The sequence below is a fragment of the Drepanopeziza brunnea genome, assembly GCF_022702325.1.
Source record: "Drepanopeziza brunnea f. sp. 'multigermtubi' strain 214-2 chromosome Unknown ctg10, whole genome shotgun sequence".
Lineage (NCBI taxonomy): Eukaryota > Fungi > Ascomycota > Leotiomycetes > Helotiales > Drepanopezizaceae > Drepanopeziza > Drepanopeziza brunnea.
Window position 1 is genome coordinate 2,209,712 of NW_027094073.1, and position 17,059 is coordinate 2,226,770.

Below are 17,059 nucleotides of genomic sequence, written 5' to 3' on the forward strand. Positions count from 1 at the left end.
TACAAGAGACCGATTCCGGTCTTATATAGACTATAAGGGTGGTTCCGGAGCCTTCTTAGTGATAGGCTTAAAAATTGGAAGCTGTGCTGTTATTGTTTAATGGGTGGGAGCATCCCCCCCCCCCCTTTTAAAAAAAAATAAAAATAAAAATAAAAATCGTGGCTTCCATTCATTCCTACCTCTAAAGCCTCTGTTGCCACAAAACCACTCGAAAAGGGACGATAGCCCATATAGAATAATACAACCCACACCACTCGTATTCCCATCCCATCCCTCTCCATCTACCACGTCTCTTGTTTATACCTTCCAATATCTTCCAGCCGAGCCAACAAAGCACTAGCACCTGCCCGGTCCGGCTTCGTAGGGTGGTGCTCCTCCACCACATCCACGAAGGCCTCTCTGACAGCGTTCGGCATGCTGCCCGAGCTACCACACACGATGATAACCGCCGCGCATTCAAATAGTAGCTCAAAGATCATCTCGCCATGCTCGCGGATCCTTTCTTGTACATACACCTTTCTACCCGTCGGATCATCACGCGAAAAAGCCGTGACAACATGCAGCAGGTGTGTCAGATCCTTCCATTCGTTCTCATAGAAATAGTCAGCTTTCTCGTTGCGGCCACCGAAGAAAAGGTATATTGGTGAAACAGGGTAGTCATTTGCGATCTCAGCGCGATCCCAGATCAGAGAGCGGCAGGGTGCGAGGCCAGTGCCGGGGGCAATCATGATGAGCGGCTGGCGAGAGGCCATCTGGATATCGAGGTAGAGGTCCGTGGGGTTGAAATCGACCATGATCATGGACCGCTCCTCCTGCAGCGCTGCGAGCCAACGCGTACACAAGCCTCGCCGGACTTTCTGGAGCACAGTCTTGTAGTGTACGATAGCTACTAGGAGCTGTACTCTCGTACATACTGAGTTGTTGTACGTGACGAGCTGCTTTCCACCGCTTGAGATACTGTAAGGGCGACCGCGGATGGTGGGGAAGACGGTAGTCACGATCTGGAAAGGGAGTTTGACGGAGCTGAAGTCTTGGAGGACTTCCAGGATGCTGCGGCGGGGCCGGGTGGCGTAGTCGAAGAACTCGTCTGTGAAAGCTGGGTTGGAGAGTTCGAGCAGACGTTCTTTGTGGGTAGGATCTATGGTATAGCATGCAAGGAGGTCGAGGACTTTGCGTTGTGGAATGGCGGTTATGTCGAGGTTGAGTGTGAGGAGCTGTCTCAAGGTGGAGTTGTACCTGGGGTAGAAGTTTGTAGGGCTGGGTTTGACGTGAAACATATCGTAGAAGTCAGTACCGGGGTCACGCTTGAATTGGAGAGGCACATCTGCTACTGTGGCCCAGTCCATGAGATCGATCAGGGCTTGGACGTCTTCGGGGAAGTTTTGGGGGTATACGATCAGGGTGTCGCCAGGCTTGTAGCGTACATTTCCGCCGATCATGAGTGTGATCTCGCGGACATCTTGCCAGTGTGATTCTGGGGTGAGACGTTTGTTCTTCTGAAGGTAGGCCACACGTCCTGGTACTGGGGCTAACTGAAAATTTTCTTGGCTTATTGGTTTATCGACCTCGAGATCCTCTCGATCGAAGGGTTCCTTGAGCATGGGACATGGAACATCCGGCGTTTGGTCTTCGGGTGGCCGGTAGATCATCATCTCGGGCTCGGGCTCGGGCTCGGACTCAGACTCGATTTTGGGATTGGGATGTACAGGTAGGTCCTTTGGTGGTAACTCTGTTTCTCTTGAGGCCGGGTCCGGGTCCGGGTCCGGGTCCGGGTCTATGTATATATATAATAATAATAATAATAATAATAATAATAATAATAATAATAATAATAATAATATATATATATATATATATATATATATATATATATATATATATATATATATATATATATATATATATATATATATATATATATATATATATATATATATATATATATATATATATATATATATATATATATATATATATATATATATATATATATATTATATATATATATATATATATATATATATATATATATATATATATATATATATATATATATATATATATATATATATATATATATATATATATATATATATATATATATATATATATATATATATATATATATATATATATATATATATATATATATATATATATATATATATATATATATATATATATATATATATATATATATATATATTATATGTGGGGGGGGGGGGGGGGGGGGGGGGGGGGGGGGGGGGGGGGGGGGGGGGGGGGGGGGGGGGGGGGGGGGGGGGTGTGGGTCCGGATCCTTGGGCGTTGTTAGATCAGTGGGAGTATCGCTCGCTTTACCGGCATTGAGTAGGGGCAAGCTTTCGGGTTCTTGTTCTGGTTCTGATTCTGGTCCTGGTTCTGGTCCTGGTTCTGGTTCTGGTTCGGCAATCTGATGTGTCCACTTGAAAGGGAGGAGCGTATCAGGAGGTATTGGGGTCACTCCTTCTGGTAGAGGGAATGTGGTTTGTATATGAGCTTTGAACTCCATGGACCAAGGCAGGAAAGCACCGTCAATACTATGTTATGTCGGTCAGATGACTGCTGCGGAAGTGATGGGTGAGTTATGTGATAGCGGAGGATCAAGATGGACGATGGACGATGGACGATGGACGATGGACGATGGACGATGGAGGTCCATGTTCCCGCGCCACGCCAACACTGGGAACCAAAGCAGACTCACCCGTCGGCATGCTGCTCATCAGCCTCGCCTCTCGGAAACAATTCTTTCGCGCCCAGTCCCTGGAATCGTACATGCAGTAATCTCGCCGCTCGGTTGAACCTGGGAATCGTGAGTCACATGACCTTGGGTTGGGTTGCGCTGCATCGAGGCGCTATACTTCGCGTAAGAGCTATCCCCCAGCCCAAAAGTCGTATACTGCACACCATCCAAATAATCCTTTGGTAGACTCTTTTTCAGAAGACTCGTCCACAGCCTCCTCGAGTTCTTCGGAAACTCGCCTTGGCCTGCCGTCGAAGTCACGAGGACGACCAATGTCGCCTTGCGTATCGAGTCTATCCTCAGGCTGGGGATCTTCTTCTACTTGTTCGTGAGCATTATATTCATTCTACGCTGTAGCAAAACTAGTAGTAGGTAGAGGTCTCGACATACGACCTGCCCAGATTTCATCTTCTTCTCCACGACATCGGCAAAGTCGTCCATCTCGGTAACGATGGTCTTGAAATGCAGACGCTCGGTGATATCCCCCAGTCGGTCGGCCACCTCGTGGCTGTTTCCTGTTTCGGAGCCATAGAGAATGAGGGCGTATCTATCGGGAATTTGGCCACTGGGTGTTTGGGTCATTGTTGCGGTGGTGGATGGTGGGTGGGGATGATAGAGGATCGAGGAGGAGGAGGTGGAGCAGAGGTGGCGAGCGTCACGAATTCGGATAGTAGTAGTAAGTTTGATATTGGGACGAGAGACGGCCGGGATTGGTAGACAATGGATCCAGAACCAGAACCATTTCTCAAGTCGACCTAATAGGTTTTTTGTGCATGCAGTAGTTACGGTACTTTTTTTTTACACGCGCGGTGACATAGTTGTGATCCGTGTCAGAGTTTCAATGTAGCTGTTTGTCAAGGTTTCAATACGCGATAGTTTGAGGTCACGGGACATGTATGTTTGATAGGTACCGGTAAGCCGTACCTATTGCCATGGTTGTCTACTGTATCATACTTATATATCCTTCCTAAACGTAAAACACGATGTTTCTACCACTTGATTGAGTTCTTCCAGTTCCATCCTGTTTGAACCGGCCAGCGAGAGCCGCCGTAACAACAGAAAAACCTATACAGACTTCAGGATAGTAGCGGCCTCGACGTTTGTGTATCAGTTGTAGCCGTCGGTCGTGACCTTGAGAAAAAAAAAGGGGGCAGGCAGTACAGAGTCCGTATGTGTAGCAACCCCTTAATCTCGTGCAGAATCTCCGACGAGGCCATCCTGCAGCCTTATCGACAACGACGAGTCTGGGTGTCAGGGCTTCGGAACGGCGGACCGGCGGAACAGTAGTCGGTCAATAGTAGGTGGCTGTTCCATTCGATCTTGTCTTACTTCACGTCTTTACCTAAGATCATCACCTTGAAGGTATGGTATCTGCCTCTTGCTGTAGCAGAGTTTGGAGGTTGATTGAGGTCATGTCACAGCCTGTACGACCGGGTAGAGAAACAAACCACAGCTGCTGCGGGTTCCCACTGTCCTCTGCCCACTGCCCACTGCCCACAGACCGCAGCCTTGCGGTTTTCTAGAATTGACGTGCAGGTCAGCGTGATATCCAATGATCCGCTAGCGCTCCAAGCATTTTTGCTTTGGTGCGGGCTCGAGTAATTCTCCGTACTGTATCGGATTTTGGTGGAGCTGAACGGGCCTGTGTTGGATGATTGACAGGTGCCGGCAGGGGTGAGCTGGTGTGATACTGGATGATAGACGAAACAAGTAAAAAGAAATAAGTCAACGAAAGTGAGGCCGATATGATCAAGTTGGGCAAGTAACTGGTATGTACATATGTGTATATGTGTATATGTGTATATCCATATACACATGTACATAGACATACAAAGAGAGACTTATCGTGAAAAAGGAGCCCAAGTACCGGTACAGGCATAAACAAAAGGAGGTCTCCGTCTCTACGGAGGTAACTCACTAGGTACCGTAGTACTATCACCTTATATAAGCCTTACCCCCTACCCCCTGATCCATTTATTCTGGCGGCAATCAATGATCATTGGATGAGGTGTCTCGCCCTCGTCGCTGCCCCCACACGTTAGCGAGAAGTGGGCCATACCTGATCGGGACTAGAGCGATCAAAAAAAAGAACCCGGTTGCTAGTCCAGCCCCAGGCTAGGAATGATATATTTCGCACGCGCAGCCTCCCTTCCTTTCCCTTCCTTTCTTCCCCGACTACACCACAACAATCAAAAGTTCATCAAACTCCATCCACCCCCCCCCAAACAACTTCCCCCCCCCCCCAAACAGTCACCTAGGGCACCTAGCTACCCTATTCCAACTCCCCCCTTTGTTCAAGAGTCAATTCTACACTCAGCGAACGTCGACAATCCACGCCGAAAATCCATACCCTTCAGTCCAGTTCTTCCAGCCAATCCAACCCAACCGCAAATCACCATGTCTACTACCATCGTGGAGAAAGTTACTGACGCCGTCAAAGACGTTACTGCCGCTCTTAGCAACACCTCAATTTCCGATAAGCCCGCTGCCGCCGAGCCCACCACCGGTGCTGACAAGTCTGCCTCACCTGATGCAGTCCTTGCCAGCGCCGCTGAGGGTCGCAGACTCTATATCGGTAACCTCGCATATGCGACGACCGAGGGGGAGTTGCAAGCCTTCTTCTCGGGATACCTGATGTAAGCACCTCCTAGGGCCCCGCTCCCCGGCCTGCTCTATTTTGCTCTTCAGTGTTCATGCGTGACTTCTTTCAACAACAAAGGCAGCTACGATGTGCGTCGTGCCTGCAGATGGCAAGACCTTCACCTTCAGCACCTTTGACTGTCCCTCACTCTTTTGGGCACGGGGAACGGGCTGTTTGCTACATTGGCTGACATTTCTCTCTACAGCGAATCCACCTCCATCCCAAAGAACCCCCGTACCGAACGCCCTGTTGGCTACGCCTTTGTCGACCTCTCTACCCCCAGCGAGGCCGAGCGTGCCATTGCCGAGCTTTCTGGAAAGGAGATCCTTGAGCGCAAGGTCTCTGTTCAACTTGCCCGCAAGCCCGAGTCAAACGCCGAGAAGGCTGAGGGTGCTGCCAGCGGTGGTGAGGGTGTTTCGGGAGGGGAGAGCCGCCGTAGACAATCTGGACGTGGACGTGGTCGCGGTCGCGGTCGTGGAGGCCGTGGCGGACGTAACCGTGGTGAAGTAAGTTTGTAAATCTAAGTGCAGTTTGCGTTCTCCTGCTGAGCAACTATCCAGTCCCGAGGCGAGGATGGTGCCGAGCTTCCAGCTGGAGAGGCCGCCCCGTTGACCGATATCACCAACACCACCGAGACCAAGGACAAGGAGGTCAAGGAGCCCAAGGAGAAGACCGAGAAGACCGAGAAGGCTCCTCGTCCTCCCCGTGAGAGACGCGAGCGTGGCCCTCCAGCCGATGGAATCCCATCCAAGAACAAGGTCATGGTGGCCAACCTCCCATACGACCTTTCTGAGGAGAAGGTACGTCTAAGTGCTCCTTCCCAAATTGGCAAGTCTAACAATTCCACACAGCTCAAGGAACTCTTTGCCGCCTACGAGCCATCCTCCGCCAAGATCGCCCTCCGCCCCATCCCCCGCTTCATGGTCAAGAAGCTCCAGGCCCGCAACGAGCCCCGCAAGGGTCGTGGCTTCGGCTTCGTTACCCTTGCCTCTGAGGAGATGCAACAAAAGGCCGTTGCTGAGATGAACGCCAAGGAGATCGAGGGTCGTGAGATTGCCGTCAAGATCGCCATTGACAGCCCAGACAAGACCGATGACGATACCAACGCTCCAGCTGCCGAGGCTGCTGCTGAGGACACCAACGGCACCAACGGCACCGCTGAGGCTACTCCTGCTTAAGCAGCTGTGCCATTTTGTACGATGTGAGAGGTGCTACATTCCCACAGACAACACAGCATTTTACCCTGCTTTTGGACGCACCGGTCGAAGGAGGACAGTCCCCTGCTACATCGGACTGGTCCGGCTGCCCTGATTTTTCTTTAGGTAGACCTCATTCTCTACGGAGAACTTCCCGCCGGCTTTAGATAGATGGTCTCATGACTGACTTCTTCGTCATTGGGATCTCCTTCGCGTGCAATGCAGAACCGGAATGACTCTCTTCAAAGCCATGTTTTATCACCATTTCTCTGGGATTCTCAGAGCTGTACAACTAGATATTTTTCTCGATGTGCTCTCGGGAAGGTTAGGGGGTGGAAAAGTTATTCATTGATGGCAGCTCGTCGATAATAAAATGGCACTTTGAAGCATTCTATTTTTCCCTTGAACCCTATTACTTTGAGATTTATGTGATCCAATGATGATGTCGCCGCACTCCGATAATGTATTTATTGCAGTCGTGTGAGAGGGCACCTCAAGAATCCGAAACGTAGCCTTACTCGCCCATCTGCCAGCCGCGCCCCTCGTCGTTCGGCTGGAACACGCTAGCTCCAACCCGTCGAACTTCAAAACACTTGGTGCAGCACCCACATTCACCCTTAAAGATCCAATTCGCGATACCTGCATCTTCGATCCCATCTTCTGTGCCCGCATCTCTGTATCGGCGAGAGATCATTGAAGAAAATCAAAACTCCTGGACTGCGACCCGACCTCGCCCACCGACCCTCACCATGTCCAGCAAAGCCATGTGGGAGGTGGACCCGGAGACTCGATCAAAGGTACATACCAGCCTCCTCTGCTCTACTCCAGCGCAGAAAAACGTTTCTAATCACATCCCGGCTCGGCATGTAGCTTCTCGAGATTCAAAAGGTCAACGGCAACGACCGCTGCGCGGACTGCGGTGCCCCTTCCCCGCAGTGGGCGTCGCCCAAGTTCGGCGTCTTCATCTGCCTCAGCTGCGCGGGTGTGCATCGCGGGCTGGGTGTGCACATCAGTTTCGTGCGGAGTATCACTATGGATGCGTTCAAGGCGGTGGAGATTGAGCGGATGCGGTTGGGGGGCAATGCGGTGTGGAGGGAGTTCTTTGAGAAGGCCGAGGGGAACGAGATGGCGGGGATTACGTGAGTCCTGCTCTACTGCTCGGAATCGGGGATCTGCGGGAGAGGGCTGGCTTAGAGGGTGGGAATGGGAGGTGATGGGCGAAGACGATGTTGGAGGGAGGAAGGAGGACGAAGGGGTGAAGAGTCGATGGGGGTGGACCATTGCTGACTCGAACACAGTTGGGACGACGCCACGATCGCAGAACGCTATTCCGGCGAGGTAGGAGAGGAATACAAAGAGCGGCTCTCTGCGAAAGTAGAGGGGAGAGAATACGTCCCCGGCGCCAAGCCTCCGCCCTCGTCCATCCCTCCCGCCAGTAGCACAACATCCCGCTCCCAAACCCCCCTCGGCGCCCGCGCTTCTTCCCCCTCGCACTCGGGAGTAGCGGGCGGCAAAGTCAACGTGGACGATAAATACTTTGCCGGGCTCGGCGCTGCCAATGCCTCTCGCTCCACAGATCTCCCCCCTTCACAAGGTGGAAAATATGCTGGGTTTGGAAGCACGCCCATAGTGGACGAGAGCGCGGAGGCGAAGTTGCCAGGCCTGGATGATCTGCAGCGGGATCCTGTGGCAGCGCTGACGAAGGGATTCGGATGGTTTACGACGACGGTGGGGAAGACGGCGAAGACTGTGAACGAGGGGTACATACAGCCGACGGCTATGAAGGTACCGTCCCCTGCTTACTTACCTGGCCAGAGGCCGGGCTCAAGGGTACCTCGGTATTCGAGTTTGGAGCTCTACCACCTGGGATGGAACGGCTAGGACGATGAGAGAATGGAAAGAGAGACTGATGCGACGTGTGACACTCCAGGTAGCAGAATCCGACCTCGCCGCCCAAGCCCGCATCGCCGCCGCCAACGTGGCCAAAGGCGCGTCCGCGGGTGCCAAAAATGCCGCAGACGGCTTCAATCGCTTCGTAGAGGGGAATGGCGCGGGTGGCGGTAGCGGGGGCAGTTATAGGAGTGTGCCAATTGATGAGAGTAAGAAAGACTTCTGGGACAGCTTTGCTGATGCGGGGGTTCAGAGGCAAGGGGGAAGTGCGATTGGGACGAGTGCTGTGAAGAAGAATGGTAGTGGAAATGGAAATGGTGGGGTGGCGAAGGGGAAGCTGGATGATGCGGATTGGGATAAGTGGTAGTGATTAGGCTTACCCTTGCGTGGTGAGGAAGGGATGGGGTGAGCAGTAAGGGGTTTGAGAGAGATGATGGGCAAGAGGGGGAAGGGAGGGGGAAATGCGTATGTATAGACAGATAGATCCTTGTTATCCTATCTGCAGCGAGCACTAACCATTTCAATGGATCGAAACATCAGAATTAGTTTTTGTTTACTTGTTGAATAAAGCAATAGCAGACCACGGCCTTTTTACCGATCGCCGCCATACATAGGTACCCACACGTCGCAGTCGGAAACGAATACCGTAGGCCCAGGGCCCTGAATCTTGGCTGGTTAGTAACATTTTCCTCATGTCTGTAAATCCTGAACCTCGGTGGGCTTTTTATCCATCAAACGAGACAACTGTTATACATCATACCATATCATATCATCAAATTTTTTTTATTTTTTTTTTGTTTCTTCTCTTTCCTCTACCCTTCTTTCGTTGACCAAGATCGATCCATAACAAAATTGATACTTTAACACTGGACCCAGTCAACTTCCGTGCAGCTCTTTTCGACCTCTTTTTTTTTTTTTCTCTTTTTTTTTTTCTTTATGAAGAGTAGAATATTTATTTACGTGTTACTCTGATTGTGGTTATGGAGAAAGGTTGGGAGGTTATCGTGTGTTATCGTGTGTGGTGTGGGTGATGGGCGAAGATGGAAGCTGAGAAAGAGGGGGGGTTCTGGATGCCTGGAGCATGGACGCATATCTACCGTACCTACTACGTATTACACACATACTGTAGCCTACCTGCTGGCTTCGCATACCAGTAAGTACAGTACATGGGTCGGTAGAGAAATCTGAAAAAGTGGGGATCCTCCCATCGCTTGCGTAGCGAGGTATTGTAGCACCGCAGTGCCCCCCCCCCAGCCGTGCAATATTCGTCGCGGCCCGTATCACCTCACTTGCGATGCATATACCTCAGAAGCCCCTGGTTGTCTCTCGAGCTGCTCGACCGGCAACACACAACTTCTAGCTCTCGTGTTGGGGGCTTCGATCTGGTGCAGTAGTGGATGATGGAAGGGTGCATGCAGCTCGCCGTGTGGGTGTGCTATTTGTTTTGTTTACTGCCTTAGCCGAGCTTGGCTCCGTCACCCGCGCTCCCTGAGACGGCCGGAAGCCGCTGTGCTGTAACCCGTTTTTATTTTTCGAGGCTGCTCTCTTCTTGTCGTCTCCCCTCGATCAGATCTCATCGCAGGCTGGTTTCTCCTGAGACGCGCTTGGGCGATAATGGCAGGCTCCATCGAGACAGCAGACCTCGTGGTCATCGGTGCAGGTTAGAATACACCACATACCCCGCTCCCGCTTCCCATCAAGCTCGTTTCGCGGCGCGTCAGAAACAGAAGATGGGAAACGGTTGACTGACAACACCCTCCGTTCATGACAGGCTGGTTCGGCCTCTCCGCCGCCAAAACCTACCTGCAAGTCCACCCCGCCTCCGAGGTCCTCCTCCTCGAAGCCTCCTCCTCCATCGGCGGCGTCTGGTCGACCGACCGGCTCTACCCGAGCCTCCAGTCCAACAACATGGTCGGCACCTACGAGAGCCCGGACTTCCCCATGGACGAGCCCACCTGGGGCGTCCGGCCCGGCCAGCACATCCCCGCGCAGGTCATGCACGACTACCTCACTGCCTTCGCTCGCGAGTTCGGCGTCCTGACGCGCACGCGCTTCAACTCGCGCGTAGTTAGTATCGAGCGCGGCGGGGAGGGGAGTGGGTGGACGTTGACGGTCGAAGGGAAAGGGGGGGTGGTGGCGGCGGTGGTGTTTGCGAGGAAGCTGGTGCTCGCCACGGGGATGACGAGTCAGGCTTTCTTGCCGGCTTTCGAGGGCAGTGAGGCCTTTGGGAGGCCGCTGTTTCACTGTGGCGAGTTCTTGAAGTATCGGGAGACGCTGCGGACGCTGGAGCGGGTGACGGTGTTGGGAGGTACGAAGGTACGTGATACGTATGTAATGGAGCAGGCGCCTATTCTTTCCTTGTCGTGGGATTTCTTGCTCTGCTCCGGAATGTTTCTTGCTGACTGCCCGGCCGGCATCGTACAGTCGGCGTGGGATGCGGTTTATGCCTATGCGACGCAGGGAGTGCAAGTCGATTGGATTATCCGAGGTCTGTGAATGTCACGGTCGTGGGAGCTTTGGGATTGGCTCATGTGCATGACTGACTGATGGTCCTGGAATATAGAATCCGGACACGGGACTTGCTGGATCTCACCTCCGTATGTCACGCCGTTCAAAAAGTGGCTGGAGAAGCTCATCCACACTCGCTTCTTGACGTGGATGTCCCCTTGTATCTGGGGAGCTGCAGACGGCTATGGCTTCATCAGGTCCTACCTGCACGGCACGGCCGCTGGACGCTTCGTCGTCGACCGCTTCTGGGATATTCTTGGCGCCGACGTTGTCTATCGCATGCAATACGATGCCCACCCAGAAACCGCAAAGCTCAAACCCTGGATGGAGCCATTCTGGACCGGAAACGGCCTCAGCATCCTCAACTATCCGACCCCGTTCTTCGACCTGGTCAAGCGTGGCAAGGTCAGAGTCCACATAGCCGACATCGACCGTCTCGAGAGCGGTAAGGTCGTCCTCTCTAGTGGAGAAAGCATCGAGACGGATGCCATGCTCTGCGCTACGGGGTGGAAACACACATCGCCCATGAAGTTCATTCCTCCCTCCCTCGAAGCCGAGCTCGGCCTCCCCACAGCCCATGGCAGCACTCCCCCCGGGCTCCAAGCCGAATCAGAGCTCCTCACGTCCCGAGCCGACGAAGAAATCCTTTCCAGATTCCCTCGATTGAAGACTCAGCCAAAAGGTAACCCGAAGCTCAAGCCCCTCCCCTTGACCGACGACGATGCCGCGCGGAACGACGCCCTCACTCCGCTGGACCTCTACCGCTTCATGGTGCCCGCCAACCCCACGTTCACGGCTGCGCGCGACATCGCCTTCGTCGGCCACCTGCTGACCATCAGCACCGCCGTCCTGGCGCAGATCCAAGGGCTGTGGGTGACGGCCTATTTTGACGGCAAGCTGGCCGCGTCGCTGCTGGCCACTTCTGAAAACGGCGACGACGACGGCGGCTGCAGAGGCGGCGGCGGGACGGATCTCCGGTACGAAGCGCGGCTGCATAATCGCTTTGGAAGGTGGCGGTATCCGCACGGGTGGGGGGGCCAGATCCCGGATTTCGTGTTTGACAGCTTGCCTTATGCTGACCTGCTGCTGGGGGACTTGGGAGTGAGCTTTAGGAGGAAGAGGGGGTGGTTCCGCGAGGTTGCGGAGCCGTATGGGCCGGAGGATTACGAGGGGGTTGTGGGGGAGTGGATTGATAAGGAGAGGGCGAGGGAGAGGGCGAGGGCGAGGGAGAGGGCGAGGGCGAGGGCGAGGGAGAGGGAGAGGGAGAGGGAGAGGGAGAAGGACGACTGAAAGATGGAGCTGGATAAGGCAATAACAAAAAATTAGTAGTCTTGAAAATAGCACAGCAGAATCTCTTCCTGGCCGAACCAAACCTCCTCGATCCTCGAATATCTCTCCAGAAGTGGACAACGGCACGCAAAATCCCCGACCGAGATCGCCCACTTACCTATTTTGAAACTCTTGTCAGGAAAAGCGTATGTCTTAACATGTACGCATTTGTATCACTTATCTACTCGCTGCCATCCCTAGTCAATCGACTCAGTGCCTGCTCGCCCTGCTCGTCGGTGAACAGGAACCAGCATAGCCGCCTCCCGCCTCGCTTAGTTCCCGGTGTCGAAACAACACTCGAAGAATACTCATACATATATATATATACATATTCATTCTTCTACGTACGCGAAGTCCGATTCGGTACCTGATGAGAGAGTTCTGGAAGAGACTCCTGCTTCGCTGCTGCGACCGCCTATTGCCCAACGTGCTACGCTGCCTGTACCCTGCCGAGAACAAGCAGTCGCAGCTTCCGCATCGGGAAAAAGGTAGTCTGGATCGTAGTGGTGAATAGGTAATCGTGATGTTGTCTTCCCTCTCAATGAGGCTTGTGCATATTTGAGGCATGAGCTTGCCTCTTGTTGGGTTTAGGATTAGGGTGAGGGTTATATATTGCAGCCGATCGATTCGGAATCTGGAAGCTGTCATCCCGTTCCCCTATCCCCTCCTAAGCCTCCCAGGTCAGGTTGATAGATAGGTCTCTCGTGCCGCTTCGACCACCCAAAATATGTCCAGATGTAACGTGAGATCGTTGCCGCGTTCGGATGGTGCTACAGTCTCGACGCACGACCTTGGGCTTTGAGCAACAGTGCGTACAGTGTGATCCATAACATTTGTGGGTGTAGATCTTGCCATTCGTTTTCTACGTGTTCCTCTGGCTGGTCGATCAGTCATTCTTCCCGTCGTGTGAGGTCTTCCCGTCTCCGTCGCTGCCGATCCGTGCAGCTTGTTGTTGTTTGGCCTCGAGACCGCTGCCGGGTAAGACAATCTGGGAATGCAAGAGTTTGGCGGGTTTGGTTTGGAAATGGGCAGATCCAATATAGCTTGGTTTGTCTTTTGTCCAAGTTATCTTGTGGGAGCTGGATGAATGACGGGGGCAGATTGGATGTGCGACTGTGAGGAGTTATTCTCCCGGTCGGCTACTGACTCTCACTTTTCTCCCTATATGGGCGCCGGACCAAAAATAAAAATCTCAAAATACATTAAAAAAAATACAAAAAATACAAAAAATACAAAAAATACAAAAAATACAAAAAATACAAAAAATATAAAAAATATAGAAAATACAAAAAATACAAAACTCAACTGGAAGCCCATACATGATGAGGTTCCAGTCTACAAACCTAACTCAATAGGTTTTTCGATATGTCATAGTCGCGTGTGGGCAGTTGTCGCATATGGGCTTTTCCAGAATCTACACCAACTGGACAGGAACTTGGAAGCGATCAAGCCGCTAAGCCATCGCCCCGAGTTCCGCCAGTTGATGGTGGGCAGCCGTAGGGTTTGTTAAATGAAGTAAGCGAATTCTTGTTGAAGGGCGGGCGGCGAGAATGGCCTAGGCGAGGAGGCAGGTGGGTGGGCAACGCGATCTTCGTATTCAACTGCAATTTTTCTATACCTTGAAGACTGATAGATAGAGATAGCCTCTAAAGATTTAGAATTTCCGCTGTGCGACTTTTATTGGGAGATGGAACCTGCGGAGGAAGCAAAGTGTGGAGGTGTATTTTGTTTTGATATGGGTAGGGAGCTGTGTTTGATGTGCTGACTTCTCAATGCTCGTCTCGTGATAAATATAGTATGTGATATGGGTAAGTAATAGCTATTTTCTGTCGCATCCTTGTGCAATGGAGCAGAGCTGTTCCACGTCAGTAAGCTTCTGATTTCTGAGTCGGCTCCGCCTTGGTGCGCACTTAAACCTAGCTGCACTCGCAAGTGGCAGGTCATCAACGGTCGAAGAGTTCAACACCTTGAAAACTTGGGGCGAGTGTAATTCTTCTCCTATGCTGTCGCTGGCAGGTCGACTCCGGCCAGCGATCAGGTTGATTGGCGAGGAGTGATACTCAAAAGAGGAGGACACGGATTTGTGAGTAAAATTCCAGTACCTGCTGCAGGCTGACTACCGGTACCAGTATCTGAGGCTGCGTTGCTACCTTACAGTAGCGCGCCAATCGACGGGTGATCATCGCAGGCGGGAGCTGATCGCTTTGGTTGGAAGAGAGGTGATCTGTTCCTGGTTCTGGGGACTCTACAAAATTGCTACGGAGTACAACCCTAAAGATGTGCCCCTAAAGTAGAAATTCGTCACCCTCTGACAATTAGTAGTCGCAGTTCAGCTCGAGACGGGCTGGATTCAACGATTGTTTGTCGAAAGGCCTGCCGACATTGTGGGCAGTATATGGTTTGGAGGCTGATTGTTTCCCTTCATATCGATTCAGCTAACACAGTCACTGATGAGCGATCATGTAAAGATTCTTGGCCCAGAGCCTCATATACCTCTTACCTCCTCCAGGGGCTGGCATCACGGGATATCTTTCGTATCAGTCTGGACCGCTTCACACGAATTGATTCGGAGAGAAGGCTTGGGCAGAACACAATGCAAGAAATTGAAAAGGGGAATATTTCTCATCGAAGTGCTGGACGAGCAATTGCGGGCGGAATTTTCTCTCCAGATTGTTTAAATGCACGCATTCTTACCGACTTGAGGTATCTTAGTCTGTCAAGACCTTTTCCAGATTCCACCTCTCAGATTCCCACAAGTCATAACTCCTACTCATATACGTTTATCCTGGATCTCGGCAGCGTGGTGCGTTTCGCTGATCGGTTCTGCTGGACGATCGTCATGCGGCTCCTTTGCAGAGTCGGTGGCACCGGTGGACTCGAACACTATACGACCATGTTTAGTAACAATCAGGGAAGGAATGGAGCCGAATATTTCTCTGAGCATTGGATGGGAAGGTACTTCCAGTCAATAGGTGTCGTGGCGAGCGTGTGTTTGAGGCCTATTCGACATGTATGACCGGCATAGGCTTGCCCACATTTCCTCTCTCTTCCCCGGGGTCGGGGTGGTAGATATCTTGATGATCTGATTATGGAGCAAGCAGACAGAGACAGAGGGATCTCTTGAAGCTGCCCTAGCGATCCGATCCCAAGCGTATATGGCATGAGGTGTTGTTATAAGCGATGCACGCTTCTCTGATGCCAAGTCTGGAAGCTCCAAGTCCGCATGCAGAGCTGATGGCTGATGGCTGACGAGCGAGCTGAGCTGCATGTCGAACATTTCGAGGGGAACGGCTCTCTCGTCTCTCGAAGAGAATTCTTCCACCAATGGAATTAAGACGTAGATGGCCAGAGTATTGCTGAGAAAAGCGTTGTGGTGAGGCACAGTCGGTACATCTGGCTGGCTGACTGGTTGACTGGTTGACTGGTTGACTGTCGTATTTCCACATCTTCTCGTCAAAGGCCGAAATATTTTCTTGCAACTCCCATTATCACCACTTGAGTCGCCAATTTCTGGTGCTATCGAGGTTGAAAGAAGCTGTCGAATTTTGCCAGTAAAGGCCTCCCTCCCTCTGTGTCCCGCGCGAAATGGGGTAGGCAATACTGAAGCCTACCGCTGGTCAATCTTTTGTCATTGGTACATCACAGGTCTTAATCTAGCTTACCGATGAGTGCAGATTGAGGCATCAGGTACGTACAGGTAGTGTGTTGGAAGCGAGGTGTCAAGGTCTAGGGGTCTGACATGTCGAATCTCGCCATTTCAGAAAATTCAAAGATATACATATATATATATATATGTAGTACGTATCGAAGAAGTAAAAAACATTGAACGGGCAACAAAGAAAGATTGGAGCTGCGAAACATGCATGTGACCTCTATGGGCAAAAGAGAGGCAAAAATCTCTGTTAGATCTGACCTACGCAGGGATCGAACCTGCAATCTCTTGATTGAAATGAGCTGCCTCAGCTGATTCGTAGTCAAGCGCCTTGCCATTGGGCCAGCAGGCCATCTATCCTGATTGGATGCCGACGAGGCGACCTCTGAGTTACACATACCTCCCAAAAAAAATTGCAAATGAGATCCACCTGCTCCTCGGCATCGATGTCCTGGTGGAGGTGTACGGAGTACCGGTAGAGCATTGCCGCCAGGATAGAGACTTGAACAAGGTCTAGCATCTGAGATACGCCTTAGACGATCAGTTGAACCGTTCCCCGGTTGAAGACGATAAAGCTGCAATTACCTCCGGTCAATTTCTAGGCCGAGAGAGTCGCGTAGAGGAAAAAGAGTCGAGATGTGGTCGTCGTCAGAGCGAGTCTACCCGATATCTACCTAGGGATCATGCCAGCTGGGAGTGGGCCATGTGGGCAGGCTACGACACTGAACGCCTGCGACCTACCAATCAATCAATCACAATCAGCGTAAACAAATAAACAAACAAACAAACAAACGAATAAAACAAAATCCTGCTATGAAATCTTCCCATGCAAAAATTCAGATGATAGAAATCATTTCCCATACCACACCACCAAGTCTGTCTGTCTATCTGACATTTTCGGCCGGCCATGGATTTGTAGTACCCTCGGAATCCCGAAGTTGATCCATTTCCTCCCCACAATCTACTAATAGTGGGCCTTGACGTCGCAACTTTTGGGGCCCTTCCTTAAAGTGGGCGAAAAAATTATGTCCCGCGAAAAAATTATGTCCCGCTTCAACGCTAAAAATCGCGGGGAACGTAGA

General features: G+C 51.5%; 6 protein-coding genes across 6 annotated transcripts; 3 read left to right on the plus strand and 3 right to left on the minus strand.

The window, feature by feature from the left end:
- Window positions 1-281: 281 nt before the first annotated feature.
- On the minus strand, window positions 282-1,652 carry L3040_006268 (uncharacterized protein; the record flags this gene model as incomplete). Its single annotated transcript, XM_066157145.1, has 1 exon — window positions 282-1,652. The coding sequence occupies one exon, from the start codon at window positions 1,650-1,652 to the stop codon at window positions 282-284; it is 1,371 nt and encodes a 456-aa protein (XP_066011357.1).
- Window positions 1,653-2,310: 658 nt separating this feature from the next.
- L3040_006269 (uncharacterized protein) lies at window positions 2,311-3,343 on the minus strand (the record flags this gene model as incomplete). Its single annotated transcript, XM_066157151.1, has 5 exons — window positions 2,311-2,394; window positions 2,483-2,558; window positions 2,723-2,821; window positions 2,880-3,079; window positions 3,152-3,343. The coding sequence occupies 5 exons, from the start codon at window positions 3,341-3,343 to the stop codon at window positions 2,311-2,313; spliced, it is 651 nt and encodes a 216-aa protein (XP_066011358.1).
- A 1,815-nt stretch (window positions 3,344-5,158) lies between these two features.
- Window positions 5,159-6,580, plus strand: L3040_006270 (uncharacterized protein; the record flags this gene model as incomplete). Its single annotated transcript, XM_007293065.1, has 4 exons — window positions 5,159-5,397; window positions 5,608-5,908; window positions 5,963-6,202; window positions 6,254-6,580. 4 exons carry the CDS (start codon window positions 5,159-5,161, stop codon window positions 6,578-6,580), a joined length of 1,107 nt encoding a protein of 368 aa, XP_007293127.1.
- Window positions 6,581-7,347: 767 nt separating this feature from the next.
- On the plus strand, window positions 7,348-8,855 carry L3040_006271 (uncharacterized protein; the record flags this gene model as incomplete). Its single annotated transcript, XM_007293066.1, has 4 exons — window positions 7,348-7,395; window positions 7,469-7,737; window positions 7,897-8,383; window positions 8,529-8,855. The coding sequence occupies 4 exons, from the start codon at window positions 7,348-7,350 to the stop codon at window positions 8,853-8,855; spliced, it is 1,131 nt and encodes a 376-aa protein (XP_007293128.1).
- A 1,247-nt stretch (window positions 8,856-10,102) lies between these two features.
- On the plus strand, window positions 10,103-12,286 carry L3040_006272 (uncharacterized protein; the record flags this gene model as incomplete). The annotated part of the gene is made up of 3 exons (XM_066157163.1): window positions 10,103-10,148; window positions 10,260-10,976; window positions 11,052-12,286. 3 exons carry the CDS (start codon window positions 10,103-10,105, stop codon window positions 12,284-12,286), a joined length of 1,998 nt encoding a protein of 665 aa, XP_066011359.1.
- Window positions 12,287-14,002: 1,716 nt separating this feature from the next.
- Window positions 14,003-14,508, minus strand: L3040_006273 (uncharacterized protein; the record flags this gene model as incomplete). The annotated part of the gene is made up of 3 exons (XM_066157165.1): window positions 14,003-14,180; window positions 14,236-14,437; window positions 14,481-14,508. The coding sequence occupies 3 exons, from the start codon at window positions 14,506-14,508 to the stop codon at window positions 14,003-14,005; spliced, it is 408 nt and encodes a 135-aa protein (XP_066011360.1).
- Window positions 14,509-17,059: the final 2,551 nt, after the last annotated feature.